General features: G+C 40.6%; 1 protein-coding gene across 1 annotated transcript in view; it reads right to left on the bottom strand.

Moving 5' to 3' along the window:
- Positions 1-20,182, bottom strand: part of ATP10D (ATPase phospholipid transporting 10D (putative)) — a 114,752-nt gene extending 94,570 nt beyond the window's left edge. The window contains exons 1-2 of the mRNA XM_055140494.1: positions 19,956-20,182; positions 1,500-1,571 (exon numbers count right to left, since the gene is read on the bottom strand). Coding sequence (XP_054996469.1) covers positions 1,500-1,540 — 41 coding nt within the window. The 5' untranslated portion in view covers positions 1,541-1,571; positions 19,956-20,182. The remainder of the gene's footprint in view (positions 1-1,499; positions 1,572-19,955) is intronic.
- Between the last annotated feature and the right edge of the window lie 768 nt (positions 20,183-20,950).

Genomic DNA, 20,950 nt, shown 5'->3' with positions numbered 1-20,950 from the left:
TTGCCTTGCACGTGGCCGACCCGGGTTTGATTCCTCCACCCCTCCTGGAGAGCCTGGCAAGCTACCCAGTATATCTCGCCTGCTCAGCAGAACCTAGCAAGCTACCCATGGAGTATTCAATATGCCAATAACAGTAACAAGTCTCACAATGGAGATATTATTGGTGCCCGCCCGAGCAAATTGATGAGCAAAGAGATGATAGTGATACAGTGATACAGTGATATTTCTATTTTACTTCTTATCTGTCTTCCAACACAGGCCCCTTTAAGGGAGAAATGTCTTGTTTGTTCACTGATAGCCAGAAAAGTATCAAGCACAAAGTTGATTTTTAATAAATATTTGTGGAATGAACTCATGAATGAATAATAGCGTATTTCACCTTCAGTAAAGATCAAAATTTTTGCAGCAATATTACACTGGCATTAGTACTGATATAGGATTAAGTAATTAGGGTTCTTATTGTAGTTTATATATGCAAGTTATGACTTATGCAAGTTATTACATTTCATATTCAAAGTAATCCTAAAATAGTCACTACTAAGACTCTGTGATGGGAAAACAAAAAGGAAATGAAAATAAAGAGGATCTAATTTCTTAAATAACTGAAGAATTTGTCACTGTTTTTAACACTCTCGGGAAAAAACTTCTTCATAGCAATCTATTTTCCCTTCTTCTTTAAAGTCAGTTTACAGTCTATCCCATTTAAAACTGAAAAAACAATTTCAGTTGTGAAAAAAATAACTTTGACTGTTCTCAATTTTCCTGTAATTCACACAGAATTTTAAATAAATGTTCTCCTCTAAAAATTCTGCATATATCCTCTAAGTACCAACCATTGCAAATTGCTCAGTAGCAAAGCTGCCTTTGGATCTTCAGAAGCATTTCTAAAGGTTTCTTTTAGTCATAGAAGACTTCTCCAACATGAGTGCTCACCTTGGATTCTATGGGGTTGAATCTTCTTTTACTGTCCAAATACATATATGCCTTTATCAAGACAACTTGCACTTGGAATAGCTAATAAACATATATACCTTTGAATCGATCTCAATCAATAACCTCAGCTATAAGGGGCTACAAGGACCAGAACATAAAAACTTAACAAGGTTTATTTAATGAAACCTATTTTTAGTATTGATATTTACTTAATAAACAGGTACTGAGAGCCAACCTGTGCCAGGTAGGCACTTGCAGGCACTAAAACTAAAATGACAAAAAGGCCTATGTAAGCTCCCTGGGTCTTGTCCTCCAGGGGCACATTCTTCAGTACAGGGATTTGACAAGAGTTTCCGAAGATTCCCTCATTACCTGAAATACCTTGCAGACTAATTCCCACGAGAGAAACTTTGTCTAATCTCCTGAACATCAAAGGAGCTACCCTAGAAGCAAAGAATCAGGGATAGGCCCCAACTACTGCCAAGGGTGTCCCTGTACCTCTCCCACCCATCTCTTAAAAAAAAAGGGAGGGGCTGGAGAGATAGCACAGCGGGTAGGGCGTTTACCTTGCATGCAGCCGACCAGGGTTCAAATCCCAGCATTCCATATGGTCCCCTGAGCACGGCCAGGGGTAATTCCTGAGTGCAGAGCCAGGAGTGACCCAAAAAAGAAAAAAAAAAGGGAGAGAAAGAAAAGAAATTAAAGTCGGAGTTATCTTTTTAAACAGGTAGAAAAATACCCATTTTCCCATTTTTTGATCTTTACCTATTCATATAAAGGTGGGAAAAATCTATGTGATAAACTTGTGCTAGATACAAAATCCAATAACTGGATTTTGACTTTCTCTCTCCATAAATGGAGAGATTGATAGATCACTGTCACTGTCACTGTCATCCTGTTGCTCATTGATTTGCTCAAGTGGGCACCAGTAACGCCTCCATTGTGAGATTTGTTGTTACTGTTTTTGGCATATTGAATATGTCATGGGTAGCTTGCCAGGCTCTGTCATGTGGGCGAGAGACTCTCAGTAGCTTGCCGGGTTCTCCAAGAGGGACAGACGAATTGAACCCGAGTCGGCCATGTGCAAGGCAAATGCCCTACCTGCTGTGCTATCACTCCAGTCCCAAATAGATAGATAGAGATATTTAATTGTAAGAAAAAAAACAAAGGAACATGTAATAATTATTTGTTTTTATATCTACTACCCCGTACAAGACCACCTTATTTGCTGTTTTAGCCAGGAATGGACAATGTCTAACACACAAGTACTCAATGAATCTTTTGAAATAAATTGAAGTCCCATCAGGCTCATGGTAGTATACTATTTACCCTGGGAATAAGCTCTCATCAAACAAGAATTATCTCCAGAGAGTAAGAGTCAAACTACCAATAAGCATGCAACAAGTATTGAATGATGAAGCGGGGTCCTATACTCCGATTCGTCTTGGTCAATTCTATCCTGACCCTGGAAATCCAAGATGGGCCTAAAAACTATTTTTCCTTCATCAGAGAAAATTATTGTATTTTCCCTCCAAGATAAATTTGATAACTTTTGTTGTATTAAATCTATCATTCTCAACTGGGGACACACTCAATGCTTTAGACAACATTTGCTAACAGTGGCATTTCAATTATACTAGGATTCTTCATCAGAAAAGTAATACTCCATAATCTTAGAGTGAGAAGTAAATGGGAGTATATACAAAGTACTGCACATATAATACATCGATAAATGGCAGCATTTCTTACTGTTATGAGATCATTTATTGTTTTATGTCAACACTATTGCCGGAAAAAAGTTTTGGAAAGATAAAACTTAGAAACATAAGAGAAAATGCATGATTTTAAAATAAAAAATATTAACTATTGAATTATAAAGTTCATATAAACCCAAGAAAAGTGAGATTCAGAGAGAATGATATACAGATCACCTTAGTAGCTACTCATGTAAAGCAATCCTCCTGTCTTCACCTCTCCCATTTTATTATATGTACGTATTACAAAGCTTTTATTAATCTGTAAACTCTTAATATTTACAAATGTGACATTAATGGTTACATCAATTTGAATGCAAGATTTATACTTGCTAAAATCTTATGTGATAGTATGCTTCAACTATAAGATTTATTCAAACACATATCATCAAACTTTGGTGGCCTGCTATAGTTTATTTGTGGGATCAGTCATATTATTTTTATTTACTCCAAAAAAGCTCTATTTTCGCTCACAGCAACTGACCCTTTAAGTTCAAACTTTATAAATTATAAAATTTTCAAAATTATCAAACTATAAGTTAAAATTATAAATGAACTTAAAATTTTCTAAATTATAAAGGTATTTCTTCTGGGTTTAAATATGTACAAGTGCATCACTGTATCACTGTCACCCCATTGCTCATCGATTTGCTCGAGCGGGCACCAGTAAGGTCTCCATTGTGAGACTTGTTACTGGTTTTGGCACATCGAATACACCACGGGTAGTTTGCCAGGCTCTGCCATGTGGGCGAGGTACTCTCGGTAGCTTGCCAGGCTCTCTGAGAGGGGCGGAGGAATCAAAACCAGGTCGGCCACAGACAAAGCAAACGACCTACCCGCTGTGCTATCGCTCCAGCCTGTACAAGTGCATACTTGGTAAAATATCATGAACAAGCACCAAGGTTGACGAGTCTCAAAAGAAAGGCAAAATATTTTCAAGCTCATTAGTAGCTTAAGAAAAACTAATTAAATCAGAGTTAGTATTTTTGTTGGTTTGTTTGTTTACAGGCCACCCCAGCAGTGCTCAGGGACTATTCCTGGCTTGTCCTTGGGACAATCAAACCTGGGCCTTCATAATCACCTAGGCTGACATGCTTCTCTGGCCCAGGCTGAGTATATTTTTACCTTGAATGTGACAAATATTTTCTTTATTCATAATACCCAGTGAATACAAGCTTTTATATGGTGTTGGAAGGCCTTGTTTATTTTTGCTTTTCTTGAGGTCGCAGAAGGTAGTACACTTTAAAAATATTTGTCATGGGGATGGAGAGATAGCACAGCGGGAAAGGTGTTTGCCTTGCACGCGGCTGACCCAGGTTAGAATCCCAGCATCCCATATGGTCCCCTGAGCACCAACAGGAGTAATTCCTGAGTGCAGAGCCAGGAGTGACCCCTGTGCATCGCTGGGTATGACCCAAAAAGCAAAAAAAAAAAAAAGTCTCCTTTGCTACCGAGTAGGAAAGTGCTCAGTTCAACACTGGAAGGGGCACTAAATCAAATGTCTTTAAAAAAAAAAAAAAAAGATGGATTAGGCATTTAACTGGGGTGTATCTGAATGAAACTATAATCAGGCTAATAAAAGTGATGTTAAGGGCCAGAGAGACAGTACAGAGGTTAAGGCAACTTGCCTGGCTCACGCCCCCTAGCCACATATGGCCCCCAAGCACCTTCAGGGGTGATCCCTGAGTACAGAGCCTGGAATAAGCCATGAGCCCAACCACCCCTCACCCCCAAAATAAGCAGTGTTCAAATGAAGTTTTTTTTTGGGGGGTCACACCTGGCAATGCACAGGGGTTACCTCCTGGCTTTGCACTCAGGAGATACTCCTAGCAGTGCTCAGGGGACCATATAGGATGCTGGGAATCGAACCCGGGTCGGCCACGTGCAAGGCAAATGCCCTACCCGCTGTGCTATTGCTCCAGCCCCAAATAAAGTTTTATTAATAAGAAAATACTTAGTTTGTGGGTCACAACTCAGACCTATGTACAAGTATAATATATAAAACATGTACAGAGAATCAATATGGAATAAAATATTCTTAAAAGCATTTATACTGTTTAATTTGAAGTTGTACATTATCTTTTGTAACTGTGTTTTACCATGACCATATATTTTAACTTTAAACAGAAGAAGAGATCTTTGTTCACATCTTGAAGTATACCGAAAGTCTGTATTACTATATCACTGTCATCCCGTTGCTCATCGATCTGCTCCAGCGCGCACCAGTAACGTCTCCATTGTGAAACTTGTTGTTACTGTTTTTGGCATATCCAATATGCCACAGGTAGCTTGCCAGGCTCTGCCGTGTGGACGGGATACTCTGGGTAGTTTGCTGGGCTCTCCAAGAGGGATGGAGGAATCGAACCCGGGTTGGCTGCATGCAAGACAAGCACCCTACCCGCAGTGCTATCGCTCCAGTCCACTGAAAGTCTAATCACATAAATCCTATCATAGTTTATTGAATGCCAAAGTGTATATTTATGATACAAAAAAAGCATACGCAGAAGCTCACGCACTGCTTCTATGTTTACGAAGAGGGAAATGACGCAATCATTTCTATTTTTGTCTTGTTTTAGGTACAATCTTATAAAATGCTAGACAAGCACGCTGCCTCAGCGCTGAAAAAGAATGCTCCATTCAAGGACACAAACAGCATTTAAATGTGCTAATAATAATATTATAAAGGAGGGAATGGCCCACTGGCTACAGTACCTTCCTTGCAAGTGTAATGCTGGGGCTTTGATCCACCCTGCTGCCACATGCGCTGAGCACTACCCGGACAGCTCTGCTGCCTGCGGTTCTCCGCTCCTCAACACAGTATACCTTCTCCAGGGTCTCACAGCCAGGCTTCTGTGAGCACCACAACTAAAGTCTGTGACCCCTTGCATGCCCCACAATTAAAAGAAAAAAAGTAGGGGCTGGAAAGATGGTACAATGGATAGGGCACTTGCTTTTGCTCAGAGTTGAGCTAGGTTTGATCTCTGGCACCACATAAAAACTCCCAAGCCTTATCAGGAGTGATTCCTAAGCATAGAGTCGAAAGTAAGCCCTGAGAACTTTTGGATGTGCCCCCAAAAGCAAAACAATCAAACCAAAAGTGTACCTGCACCTCAGTCAGGTTTTGGCCTGTGGTGAGCACACAGGCAAGGACTATAGTCTTTGGTCCCTACCATGTAGCACAACCAAGCCAGTGTGAGTCTCTCTACTACAGCTTAAGCAATGACAGCTACAAAGGAAGGGGAAAGGGAAAGAGAATACTCAGTACTCTATTGGAGAAAACAAGAAAATCACGATTAAGCTGAAAAGCTTGATCTTAAAGGCAAATGTGTGTCCCTGCCAAGAAAAAAAGGAAGTCAACTAAGATGTTGGAAAGCCCACAATTGCATTCAGGTCTCTTTACGTCAAAAGACAGTTACTAAAAATATCTCCTAAATCTGACTGATTAAACTTTAAGAGCGCACTTACTTTTTTTAATCATGCAGTAGAATTTTATTTACTTTAATAACATGCAAACACCTATGACAAATGGTAGTAGTACATTTGTTTTAGTTTGTAGCCAAGGACTTATGCCAAGCAGTGTCTCAAGTAGGAGCGCAATTACTTAAGTGCGCAGGGAGAAAAGAGAATTGAAATGTCATTTTGCAAAGTTCAAATTGCACTATAGCACTGTAGCACTGTCATCCTGTTGTTCATCGACTTGCTCGGATGGGCATCAGTAACGTCTCCATTGTGAGACTTGCTGTTATAAGTGTAATAAAATATCTTGTACTTATGTAGGGCAAGACCATTTCTAGGTAGCCAAGGAATCTAAAAAAATTAATCTGTTTTATTCGAACATTACTGTTATTGCTCTTCATATTAGAAAAGTAAGATCCAGCAGGCAGGAAATGCATGTATATCAAAAGAGTTTCAATTCAGACTTGGAGGGTGGGGAGATTACACCCAGCAGTGCTCAACATCATTTAACATCATTTAAGTTTTTGGAGATGCAAATTCTCAGGCACTCCTGCGGAAGTTTTGGATTAAGAACTGAGGGTGGGGCCAGAGAGATAGTACATTGGGTAAGGCACTTACCTTGCACAGGGCTGACCTGAATTAGATCCACAGCACTATATATGGTTCCTGAATACTACCAAGAATAATCCCTGAGCACAGAACCAGGAGTACACTTGGGTGTTCCGAGTACGGGATAAGAAAAATTGACTATGACAGCTCAGGTCTGACCTGGAAAGATGTATTTCTAATTCCTACATATATTTGTCCATGGATTATCATTAAATATTATTTATACACCAAATTATTTCTATATAAATAGTGTACACACTACTGGTCAAAGATCTGGTATAACTACATGAGACTTCACCTGATTCATATTAAAACACTGTCACCATCACTGTCATCCCCTTGCTTATCGATTTGCTCAAGCAGGCACCAGTAACGTCTCCATTGTGAGACTTGTTACTGTTTTTGGAATATTGAATACACCATGGATAGCTTGCCAGGCTCTGCTGTGAGGGCGGGATACTCTTTGGTAGCTTGCCGGGCTCTCTGAGAGGGACAGAGGAATTGAACCGGGGTTGGCCACGTGTAAGGCAAACGCCCTACCGGCTGTGCTATAGTGCTACATATTAAAATAGTTATATCAAAAAGGCAAGAAGTACTAAACCTTGGCATCAAAGAAATCCTTGTATACTACTGATGGGAATGTAAATTGGAATCATGAAAAACAGTACAAAGGATTCTCAAAATTATAAAAATAAAACTTTCCCATATAGTCAAAGCCATCTACCACAAGCCTACGGCAAGCATCATCCTCAATGGGGAAAAACTAAGACCCTTCCCACTGAGAACAGAGACAAGACAAGAATGCCCACTCTCTCCTCTTCTGTTCAATATAGTACTAGAAGTTCTTGCAATAGCGATTAGGCAAGAAAAAGATATTAAGGGCATTCAGGTAGGAAAGGAAGAAATCAAGCTCTCACTATTTGCTGATGATATGATATTATACTTAGAAAACCCTAAAACCTCTACCAAGAAACTCCTAGAAACAATAGACTCATATAGTAAAGTTGCAGGCTATAAAATCAATACCCAAAAGTCCATGGCTTTCTTATATGCAAATAGTGAGAGAGAAGAAACCAATATGATAAAAGCAATCTGGTTCACAATTGTGCCTCAAAAAATCAGATACCTCTGAATCAGCTTAACTAAGGAGGTAAAGGACTTGTATAATGAAAACTACAAAATGCTACTTCAGGAAATAAAAGAAGACACGAAGAAATGGAAAAATATCCCCTGCTCATGGATTGGAAGAATTAATATTGTCAAAATGGCAATTCTCCCCAAAGCATTGTACAAATTCAACGTGATCCCTATAGGGATAAAGAAATGGAGCAGGTGCTCCTGAAATTCATATGGAACAATAAGCCCCCAGGAATAGCTAAAGCAATTCTTGGGAAAAAGAAAATGGGAGGAATCAACCTCCCCAACTTCCAACTCTACTACAAAGCGGTAGTCATCAAAACAGTTTGGTACTGGAACAAAGGCAGAAGCAGCAGACCAATGGAACAGGGTTGAATACTCTGACACATCCCCCCAAATATATGACCATTTAATCTTTGATAAGGAAGCAAGAAATGTGAAGTGGAGCAAGGAAAGCATGTTTAATAAATTGTGCTGGCAAAACTGGACAGCTACATGCAAAAAAAATGGGCTTAGACCTCCACCTATCACCATGTACAAAAGTCAGATCAAAATGGATTAAAGACCTCAACATCAGACCACAAACCATAAGATACACTGAAGACAAGGTCAGAAAAACCCTCCACAACATTGAAGATACTGGTATCTTCAAAGCTGACACGCCACTGGCCAAGCAGGTGAAAACAGAGATAAATAAATCGGACTATCTCAAACTAAGAAGCTTCTGCACCTCAAGAGAAACAGTGACCAAAGTACAAAGACAATCTACAGAATGGGAAAGGATATTTACGCAGTACCCATCCGATAAAGGGTTGATATCAAGGATATACAATGCACTGGTTGAACTCCACAAGAAGAAAACTGCCAACCCAATCAAAAAATGGGGTGATGAAATGAACAGAAATTTTCCCAAAGAAGAAATCCGAATGGCTCAGAGACACATGAGAAAATGTTCAACATCACTAATCATCAGGGAGATGCAGATCAAAACAAACATGAGATGTCATCTCACACCACAGAGACTGGCCCACATCCCAAAAAACAAAAACAACCGGTGTTGGCGTGGATGCGGGGAGAAAGGGACTGTTCTTCACTGCTGGTGGGAATGCTGACTGGTTCAGCCCTTTTGGAAAACAATATGGATAATTCTCAAAAAATTAGAAATTGAGCTTCCATTTGACTCAGCAATACCACTCTTGGGAATATATCCCAGAGAGGCAAAAAGGTATAGTAGAGATGGCATCTGCATTTCTATGTTCATTGCAGCACTGTTTACAATAGCCAGAATCTGGAAAAAACCAGAGTGCCCCAAAACAGATGACTGGCTAAAGAAACTCTGGTACATATACACAATGGAATACTATGTAGCTGTCAGAAAACATGAAGTCATGAAATTTGCATATAAGTGGATCAACATGGAAAGTATCATTTGAGTGAAATGAGTCAGAAAGAAAGAGACAGACATAGAAAGATTGCACTCATATGTGGAATATAATATAATTGAGAAGTGCAATTTTGCAGTGATGCGATTCCTGGCAGATCTTTCTCTGGACTTAGTTACTAAAATACTAAAATACAGAAACCCAAAACCCTGAGGCCACTAGGTGCGGTCACTCGACCTCATACCTCTTCATTCTCAGCAATGGAAAACAAATTGTCAAATGCTTCCTTTTCAGCAGGTCTGACTTTAGGGGGGAGACTCTCCAAACAATAATAGTGAGTTTTGTTGAAATATTGAATGCAATCAAAGTGAAAGTAAAGTGAAATTTATCAGTTACACAGGCAAGGGGGGGCTAGGGGTGGTGGAGAGGGCTAGGGTTGTGGGGAGTCTAGGGGTGTGGGGGGATGGGGTGGAGCTATTCTGCGATTCTTGGTGGTGGAATATGTGCACTGGTGAAGGGATGGGTGTTCGAGCATTGTATAACTGAGACTTAAATCTGAAAACTTTGTAACTTTCCACATGGTGACTCAATAAAAAAATTTAAAAAATAAAATAAAATAAAATATAACTTTCATGTGATTTGATGATTTTGATTTTTATTCAAAAAATATAAAGTCACTAATTTGAAAAGATATATGTGCCTCTGTGCTCAATACAGAATTATTCCCAGTAACTAAGATATGACAAGTACTCAAATTTTAGCCAAAAAATGAATAAAGAAAATGTGGAATATATACACACAATAAAATATTATTTAGTCATATAAAATTGGTGAGACTAATTTTCAGATAAGTGAAACAAAGCAATTATTTTCTCATGAACGATTTTTAAAAAGCAAAAATTAATATATACTTAAAAGAATGAGGAATGGTACAAAAAATAGGGATATTGAATTGTTTGTAGCTAAAATGGAAAGATGTTATGTATTTACCAAACAAGCTAAGTCATATAAGAAAACATCAAGTGTTTTCTAAAGTCTCAAGATTACTAATATGAAACATAACTGTAGCACTGTCATACTGTCGTCCCATTGTTCATTGATTTACTCGAGTGGGCACCAGTAATGTCTTCATTGTGAGGCTTGTTACTTTTTTAGGCATATCAAATATGCATGGTAGCTTGCCAGGCTCTGCCTTGTGGGCAAGATACTCTCAGTAGCTTGCTGGGCTCTCCGAGAGGGACGAAGGAATTGAACCCGGGTCAGCGCCTGCAAGGCAAATGCCCTACCTGCTGTGCTATCGCTCTATGAATAAAAAAATATATATATCAAAGACTAAAACTTTAAATGCTTTTTTTTCTTTAAAATATAGTATTGAAAATATAGTAGATGGTCATTATTCTAAGTGAAGCATTAAACGAACATTTCAGGGGCTGGGGACAGAGCTCAGCACTCAGGGGCCAGATTTGCATGTGCTGGGACCAAAGTTCAAACCCCATCACCATATGGTACTCTGAACACTTGGACGCCCCACATCTGCCAGGGTAGCCCTGGCATATCCTTGGTTGGCATATCCTTGGACCCTAGCATTGAACCCCCAGGCTTACTTGGCCAGCTACTGTAGAAAATGCACCCTCCCTAGTGCCTGAGCACTGCTTGGGAGTACTCCCTAATAAACAAGAAGATTTCAGCATAATGGAAAACTTCTAAAGACTATTTAAAGAGTAACTCCTAGAAGTTTTCAGGTGATATGAAATTTGTTTTATATATTATACACACACACATACACATGAGATGTATTCTGCACAATGGGTGAAAATTACTTTAGCATATCACCTAATGGAATACAGTATATATATAGCAAATAATTATTTTATACTGTTGCAAGATGTAAATTTTTATTTTCAATCAAAAATTTGTATTGGGATGGAAGAGATTGTGTAGTGAGTAAGGTGCCTACTTAATGCATGATTTACTCAGGTTGGATAACAGGCACCATATATGGTTCCCTGAGCACTTTAAGGTGTGGCCCCAACCTAAAAATAAAAAATTTTTGCTGAGGTAACAAGATTTATAATATTAATGTTTCAGTGCTACTACCACTACAGTACCACACCCACCACCAAAGCATCAATATCTCCCACCCTGCCATTAATCCTAGGTTCTCCCTTGACATTCCCCATCCCAGCCCAGTGGCAATCTCTGCTCTAAGAGAGAGGTTATATTATATATGATATATACATTTATATATAGACATTTTTATATATCATATACAATACATCATCTCTAAGACCTAAATGCAATTAAATATGTATGATATACAAACACCAAGGAAAGGCAGATGAATGCTTAAAATCACATTAAGACATTATGGTGCTCCTAGGATTATAAAATGTTTCAGGTTAATCACTTCTAATAATTTCTCAACACTGCCCACCAAAAGCCTCATCCTGATTGAATGCAAAGTGCTTATGTAAAATCAGCTGTTTGCAAAACAGTGATAAAAACCATTGCAGGTAGAAGGGAAACTACAAGTTCTGTCAACTGGCTGTCAGTCACTTACTTACCCTGAGCTCTTGACTGCTCCTAGCCTCAGCTTCTAAATTTAAGGCAATGGCATCACCTACCTCACACAGTTTTGTACAGAGATTTATTTTTTTAAATGGACTGTGCCTACCTAACACACTTTATTCATTATTTCAACTAATGTTTGCTGAGTTCTAAAGTCAGGTATTGTTCCAAATAATACAGAAAATCAATTAACAAACAAAAATTTCTACCTACTACAAGCTTCCCTTCTAGCTAGCCCTGATTATTTTATCTTGTCTTCAGCACCATGATGGCTATTTTAGAGTGAACAGAGTCCCCAAACAGGTCAAAATACTCAATTCCACTACAACAAAACTCTAACACAAAGGTAATTTAGGGGAAACATGGGGGCTGGAGCAATAGCACAGTGGGTAGGGTAGGGCGTTTGCCTTGCATGCGGTCGACCCAGGTTCGATTCCCAGCATCCCATATGGTCCCCTGAGCACCACCAGGAGTGATTCCTGAGTGCATGAGCCAGGAGTAACCCCTGTGCATCGCCAGGTGGGACCCAAAAATAAAAAAAAACAAAACAAAGGTAATTTAGGGGAAACAGAATGTCCTATGGTTTTTAGGAGACAGCATTATAAAAGAGTCTTAGAGAATGTCCAGAATAACAGAGAAGATATTTTTTTTCTTTTTGGGTCATACCCAGCGATGCTCAGGGTACTCCTGGCTCTGCACTCAAGAATTACTCCTGGTGGTACTTGGAGGACCATATGGAATGCCGGGGATTGAATCTGGGTCAGCCGCATGCAAGGCAAATGCCCTACCCGCTGTACTATCACTCCAGCCCCCAACAGAGGAGATTTGCAGATTTTATTTTACTTATTTGTTAATGTTCCTAGCAACTTTACTTGCATGAGATTAAAAACTAAACTTAGGGGCCAGAGCAATAGTACAATTGAGTAGGGTGTTTTGCCTCAGTATGGCTTACCAGCATCCCTTATGGTACTCCTAGTCCACCAGGAAGGATCCTTGAGCATAGAACCCGTAGTAAGCACTTAACACTGTTGGATATGTGACCCCCCCAAAAAAAAACACTCTAAACTCATAATGAATGAATCAACTCACAATTGTACTCCAAATTTTCAAAAGGCTACCTCTGAGATATAGAAAGAAAAAAATGACTGATAAAAATAATAACATAAGAGATTGCAGATGTTAAAAGATAGACTACGAATCAGAGAAGGAGACTGATAACCTGACTTCACTGAAGTAATCCCTCAGCATTCAATAGGATGGGGGTGTCAAATTCAAATTAAAAAGAAGTAGTGGCAAATTAAGCAGAATTTTCTATGCAAATCAGGTGCAAGCCCTGACCTACTGAAACAGGAAATCACAGAAGACACCTGAAGGATGTAATCAGATATTAACATTCAAATGATTTGGCGTGAGGGGGGGGACAGAAAGTGTGACAGACACATCAGAAGGGAGGAGCAAAGGGAGATTCGTGTGGAAAAACTGAGTAATGGACTTTACAGCAGAATTTGCCAGTTACCTAACAAGGAGTGGGATCATTAGAGACTTCCACAGAAATCCCTAAGTGTGCCTCTGGGCGCACCACAGCGCCACAACAATCCGGCAGGACCCACACTCACTCAGGCTACATGCAACCTTGTAGCCGGGCTTCGCTCCAGTCCTGTGCCTGTTAAAATACCAGATCCTTAGTACCTCTTGCGCATCTAAACCGCACATTCCTCTCGTCATCCCATTCCCTGCAGACCTGAGCCCAAATCAAACAGAAATGTGTGACCAAAAGGGTGCTGGGACTACTAGCCTCCTTCTTTGGTACTGGCTCAAATAAAATGTGGTCCCACGGGATGAAGAAAGTCCCTTGAAGAAAGCGGACTTGAAGACTCAAACTGAGTCTCGATTTGCTCTTCAAATTGCTAGCTCCCATTGAATGCATCTCTCTGGTCCGCTCTATCAGTCCTCAGTTTGGGAATCTTTGAAACAGAAGAATGCTGCGAGTTCTGGTCGTCTAAAATGATAGGGTAGTAATGCTGACTCGAACACTACAAGGAAAGTCAGAGAAGAAGAATCTTTGCGATAAAAACAGCTGAGAACACCTCCATAAGGAAAGGCCTTGGCAAGGAGCGGAGAATACTATCATTAAAGTATTTAAGTAGTACTTGCAAGATATCGTTAGAGTCTGTAAAGGGAATGGGGACGTTTAAAAATAGTGCTAAGTAATTATGAGTACCATAAATTGAGGAAAGAAACTTTAAGACATTTTTTTAACAACTGATATCATCCTCCTCCTCCTCATAACCAAGATACATCGCATGGGACTCAAACTGCAATAATTTTTTTTTTTTTTTTTGCTTTTTGGGTCACACCTGCACAGGGGTTACTCCTGGCTCATGCACTCAGGAATTACTCCTGGCGGTGCTCGGGGAGATTATATAGGATGCTGGGAATTGAACCCAGGTCGGCCGCATGCAAAGCAAATGCCCTACCCGCTGTGCTATCACTCCAGCCCCACAAACTGCATTAATTAAACTTAAAAATTTATCTGACAAGGAGTCAGGCTAGGGATGGGAGGGAATCTGGGCTCACTGGTGGAGGGACAGTGTCCTAGAGTGGTAGGATTGGAAGGGGGAACATTCTATGCCTAAAACCCTACTGCCAATAAGTTTGTAAACTTTAGTATTGAAATAAATTTTTTAAGATACAATTTTTCTGCATAACGAAATTTTCTACACTGATTTTGCTAATAGAAGTACCATTATACTCATATTCGCCAATAAGAACAACTTTAAATAGAATAAGCAGGTATCTGAGAAATAATTTAGGAGTATTTCATTAAGATCCATCTGCCCGAGACCCCAGTAGATGTGATCCATGGAAAAGAAAAGAGGCTAAAATTTGAATCAAGCCAACACTGCTTTAAGTTCACAGAACAACTGGGACAGAAGAGTGAATGTGAGAGGAATACGTTTTCTCTGTGACTTCTCTTACAATCCAAAGGTCTCACCATCCGATCTCATTTGGAAACAATGACACCTGTGACAGAATGACCCCAAACTGGAGGCAGAGAGGCTTTGCGAAAAGCAGATACCATCTATGCATCTTGACTCCAGGATGAATTGCTCTGCGAGGAAAATGACATTTCTCCCCCCCATACCTGAAGCATATTCACTAGAGAAATTTTAGAAATTAAAGATAAACACCATGAGAAAAAAAAAGAGAGAGAGAGAGAAGCCACCAGTAACCCACCACCCATACTTAAGTACATACTATTAATATTTGGCTCCTTCTCTATCCCTAAAATAATTTCTGTGAATAGGATGAAATTTTTTTCAAGTGGACTCATTTTGTAACTTATCTTTTTCATATCATTAGTCTTCCTAACAACTTCATGAACTTTAATTTGCTTTCTGGGATATTAATATGGTGAATAAAAATATGGTAATATATTGCTTCACTAAGTACTGCTTAAATTAATTTAACATCCTTCTGCTACCAACTTCAGATAACTCAATCACTTTTACTTTGGAATTACCATTTCTACGTTTTTTCATTTGAATTAATGTTATAGGGGTTTTTATCTACCTCTTAGATTTTTATAGTTATTGTTTGAAAAGGCATGCTAACATGAAGAGCTTGGGGGGGACAGGGAGATAGCCCGGTGCTCAGGGCCATATGCTTTGCATATACTGAGACGCGAGTTCAGACCCAGGTACCACAGATCAGCCTTAGCAACACCAGATTTGCCCCAGTGGCCACATGCACCACCAGGTAGCCCTGGTGATCACCAGCACCAAATGCCTGAGCAGCTCTACAGTTCTGCATGCTACAACCCTTTTGCATTTACCCTTTATGTCCCCAGCCCCCAGTCCAGTTGGCCAAGTGTCACCTGGACTGATGTCCAGGATCCCTGAGTATGACTTGGGAGGAGGCAGCCCAAACATTTAAGACTTAAGAGTTTGTGTTCTGGGGCTGGAGTAATAGCACAGCAGGTAGGGCGTTTGCCTTGCACATGGCTGACCGGGGTTTGATTCCCAGCATCCTGAGCATCACGAGGAGTAATTCCTGAGTGCATGAGCCAGGAGTAACCCCTGTGCATCACCGGGTGTGACCCAAGAAGAAATAAAAAAAAGAGTTTGTGTTCTAATTTTGCTAGCGGTGTTTCCTTGCAATGTTTTTTTCAAAATGTTAATTTTGTAATTTAAGAAATGATACCTGTGAAAGATTTGAGAATATCAGGAAAATACCAGTATAAAAATAAAACACTAGGGGCTGGAGTGATAGCACAGTGGGTAGGGCGTTTGCCTTGCACGAGGCAGACCCGGGTTTGATTCCCAGCACCCATATGGTCCCCTGAGCACCGCCAGGGGTAATTCCTGAGTGCAGAGCCAGGAATGACCTTTGCGCATCACCGGGTGTGACCCCCAAAAATAAAGCAATAAAAATAAAACACTATAAATCTACCACCTAAAAAATCATCTTTTGTTTTCTGGTATATGCTATTCCAGTGACTACATCCATTGATAAAAACAGACAGTACAAGTCTAATTCAATGATATTCAGTGTTTTATAATTTTTTTTTGTCTTTTTGGGTCATACCTATTAATGCTCAGGAGTTACTCCTCACTCTGCACTCAGGAATTACTCCCGGTGGTGCTTGGGGAACATTACGGGATGCCTGGGATCGAACCCAGGTCAGCTGGGTGCAACCATCCCCCCAGGCTCTAGTTTTTGCTCCTTTACAATAATGCCTAGAGCGATAGCACAGCGGGTAGAGAGTTTTCCTTGCACATGGTCCACCGGGGGTTCGATTCTTCCGTCCCTTTCAGAGAGCCTGACAAGCTACCAAAAGTATCCCACCTTCACACCAGAGTCTGACAAGCTACCCCTAGCATATTTGATATGCTAAAAGCAGAAACAACATGTCTCACAATTTGGAGACGTTACTGGTGCCCACTGGAGCAAATCGATGAACAGTGGATGACAGTGCTACAGTGCTAAAAATAATGCCTAATCTATAGCAAAAAGTACTTATTAAGTAAATGATATCATATGTACTTATTTCAAAACGCTTTTCGGTACATTCAAAAGAGTATAGTATTACATCTTGCTTTTTTCTCATACTACAGTGTAAGCATCTTTTTGATTTGTTGAATTTTTTTTAGAACCAGTTCACAAACTATTATCTATAGGCATGAATACAGTACATTAATTCATTAAAATATTTTGCCATTGCAGACATAACTTTCTCATTTTGAAACATTAGAAATAACACAACGAAGAACCGTCATATAAATCTATGGACTTCAGATGATTTTAGGATATATTTTGAGGTCCAGAAATGAGTCAAAGACCTTGAACATTTATAGATGATAATGCATACACTCATACTATCACTTCCAATAGTTGCATGAATAGAATTTTCTTTTTTTAAAAACATTGTTATTTATTTTTATTTATTTATTTTGGGGTCACATCTGGCAATCTCAGGGGTTACTCCTGGCTTTGCACTCAGGAATTACTCCTGGCTGTGCTCAGGGGACCATATGGGATGCTGGGAATCGAACCCGGGTCGGCCGCGTGCAAGACAAACGCCCTACCCACTGTGCTATCGCTCCAGCCCCTGAATAGAACCTTCTTTGAGCAGCATAAAGGCAATGTTCTATTAGGGGTCCGGAAGTCCTCCTAAATGGGCCGGAGCACTTGTGGGCAGGAACCCGAGACTCAAGCCTGGGCCCTGCACAGTCTGCTCCAACACCATGGGAGCGACCCACACCACCACCAAGCACCATGGCGTGTGGCCCCCAAACAAATAAAACACCAAAAACCCGAAACAACCAATAGGTCCCATGGAGGTCACAACTCTTGTGAAATTAGTATCAGAATTATTTCTTACATTAGAAACAATAGTTTGATGAAAAGCAGTTTGTCTGTGGCTAAAATTATTTCTAAGGCAAATATAAATTCCCCTAACATGGGGAAAGTAATATTTTCAAGACAAGGCACTTCTCTTCTTAGTGATAAGGAAAGCAGTTTAACAGTTGACTATTGACTATTGACCAGCCAGATACACATTATTCCTAGATTAGAAAAAGTCTGCTTTTCTAAAGCAGTGACAAGCTCTAACACTCATCTTGGCCAATTTATTGGGTTTTGAGACTCTCCAAGTGCTCTTGCTTGTAGCCTATTCCTTGATTTTACTTCACTGAGATTACTTCCAGGGTTCAGAGGTCCGTGAGTTAGAATGCAGGCTTTGCAGCTGTGAGCTCTGAGCTGAGTTTGACCCTCAGTATTGTAGAGTCTCCCAAATGTCACCGGGAGCCAGGACTAGCCTCTCAGCACTGTCAGGTTTGACCTCAAAACAAAAACTACTTTCAACTAGATAAAACAATGACACAAATAAATATGCCAAAATGTTTTACATTTGGAAACATTTTTTTGTTTTGCATTATACCTGGCAATTCCCATGCAGTGCTGAGAATTGAACCCTGGACTCCTGTAAGCAAAGAATGAGCTCTCACCACTTCAGCTATCTTCCCAGCCCTACATTTAAGTTTTTCAAAACAGAATCTAGGGGCTGGAGCGATAGCACAGCGGGTAGGGCGTTTGCCTTGCACGTGGCCGACCCAGGTTCGATTCCCAGCATCCCATATGGTCCCCATATGCTCCTGAGTGCAGAGGCAGGAGTGACCCCTGTGCATTGCCAGGTGTGACCCAAAAAGAAAAAAAAAAGATTCTGGAAGGAAGTATATCTGTCTGCAGTTGCATCATCTTTATTATAAATTATAATCAACTTCTGGGTATTTTTTCCTTTACTGACAGCATCAAACTCAATGATATACAATTTAATTTCTATTTAGTCACTAATTGTATTGAAAAATTCAGTTCATGTTTAGCAGCTACAATCTTATATTTCAAATTCCCTAAAACTTTCTGAATGTGTACAATTGGTTTTTCACATGCATAGTATAATCTCATTTTTAAAAACTCTACTTTAATGTACATAAGTTATATTTATTTACCAGAGGAAGGGAAGGGAAGGGAAGGGAAGGGAAGGGAAGGGAAGGGAAGGGAAGGGAAGGGAAGGGAAGGGAAGGGAAGGGAAGGGAAGGGAAGGGAAGGGAAGGGGCACACTAGAGGAGGAGGGGCACACTAGAGGAGGAGGGGCACATTATTGCCCTTTGGCGTAGACTGGAGCGGAAGCCAAAGCATTACCTGAAAGTTTATTTGGTTACATATTTGCTCTTGGGTCAGCAAAGATGTTTTTGATACAGTGCTCTTCAGAGAAATATGATCCAAGCCCCAAAATGTCAAGATTTTTGCTGCTTCAAGTTTCTTATTCAATTATAGTACTGGAGGAGACTCCTCACTTTCAGAGCTGACTGAGTCAGATGATAGAATTATTTTTCTCCTTGCAAAGGAGAAAAGCAAGTGTGCAAAGGAAGCAAGAAGAAACTTGGGCCTTACTTACATCCGACTTTAGACTCTGAGTTAAAGGCCCCATGATTGAGTCCTCTAAGGCAGTGCATAGCCTTTGGAAAGGAGACAGCTACCCTGCTATGGTAAAGCCTAACTCCGGGTTTCACAATACAACATGAAGTATGCCAAGTTCTTGAAAGTGAGTCTTGACGTAGCTTGAACTCAGACTTTTGGTAGCACTCCTTTGAAAACTATGCTTGAGTAAGCGCTCACACACCCAGAGGCCGCTTTCTTTTCAAAGCACCAACTCGTGGAACATTTACTGGGTTAAAATTTTTGACACCCAGACCTTGGAGACAGAGTCCAAATGGCTCTAAACATTCCATTTGACAAGGAGCCGACCAGCTGACCGCATGTCGGCTGTGTGTAATTTAACTTTTTTTATCACCAAAGCCAGCTAGAATCGAAGAATTTCCCCTTTTGAAATCATGCGACTGAAACAAGGCATAATTACTTCTCTTTAAATTCAGAGCCATCCTAAACTCGAGTTTCGAAGCACTTCATCAGACCTCAGCACATTTCTTGGGGGGGGACAGAGAAAGGAAGACGGGGAGGTGGGGAGAAACTGAGAAGAAACAGAGAAAGAAAGTGAAATAGTGAGAAAGGAGGCATTGCACGCAGTCCAAGGCGTCTGCGAACTCGCCCTTACCTAGTCCTGCCAGGGTGGCATACATCACCGCATGATGATCGCGGGTCCCAGGGTCCAAGAAAAAAAAATAATAATAATCTGAATGCAAATCCCGAATGGGGCGGAGAGGGTTATGCGCTTCGGCCAGCCATTTGCTTTTGGGGAATGAAAAACCAAACCAAAATCACCTCTCCGCTCCCGAACTCAGTAGCCACGGCGGGCTCCGGAGCCCGGGCAGCGCTGGCGAACCTCCCCGGCGCTCCTCCTCCCCTAGCCGCTGGGCTCCAGGGACGCTTCAGTTTCCGCCAACAGCCAATCGCCTGCCGCCCCGCCTCTGGTGACGTCAGCGGGGCGGGGCCCTGCCGCTGCGGACTCCGGGCTCCAGCTGTGTGGCCGAGCTGTCAGTCTTCCTTGCACAGCTGCCCTAGTGGCTCGGGCACTGAGAGTCCCACCTCTGGCTGGGCATGTTACACTAATAGATTGCCCTGCGGTCCAGGGTTTAGTTCATGCTTATTTTGCTGAAATTCTGCTTAACGGTTCATTCATTTCTCTAGATTTCAAATGCTTGGCTTTTTTTTTTTTAATTTCAGCTCCAAATCTTTCAATGTTATGGTAAAACTAGAAGACAAAAACTGTTAGAACGCAATTCTGACCCAAACCTTTGTGTTCCTCCTTTTCTTTCTACTTTTTCCCTCCTTCAGGGGTTTTGTTCCTATACCTGCCAATCGCGTTCGGTATAATACTGTTTTAACTCTACAACCGCCAGGCTGTGGGTTAAAAAGTACTTAGCTTTGACTCCTAAGTAAACTCCTAAATCAACTTGTCTGATCTCTCAGATCTTCTGGTCAACTAAGTGCTTTGCGAAAAGGAAAGATATTTGGAGAAAGCTGAACCAACAGTTGCAATCATTCAGACAAAAACTTAATAACCATTGACTGCTTTAGAAAAAAAAAAAGTTAAAATTTTAACAAATGAAAGGTCAATACCTCCGGAAATCTCCAGTTTGGGCCCTCCCA

Source organism: Sorex araneus, chromosome 5 (genome assembly GCF_027595985.1).
Source record: "Sorex araneus isolate mSorAra2 chromosome 5, mSorAra2.pri, whole genome shotgun sequence".
NCBI lineage: Eukaryota > Metazoa > Chordata > Mammalia > Eulipotyphla > Soricidae > Sorex > Sorex araneus.
The sequence above is the reverse complement of the archived record's forward strand: the minus strand, read 5'-3'. Positions and strand labels throughout refer to the sequence as shown.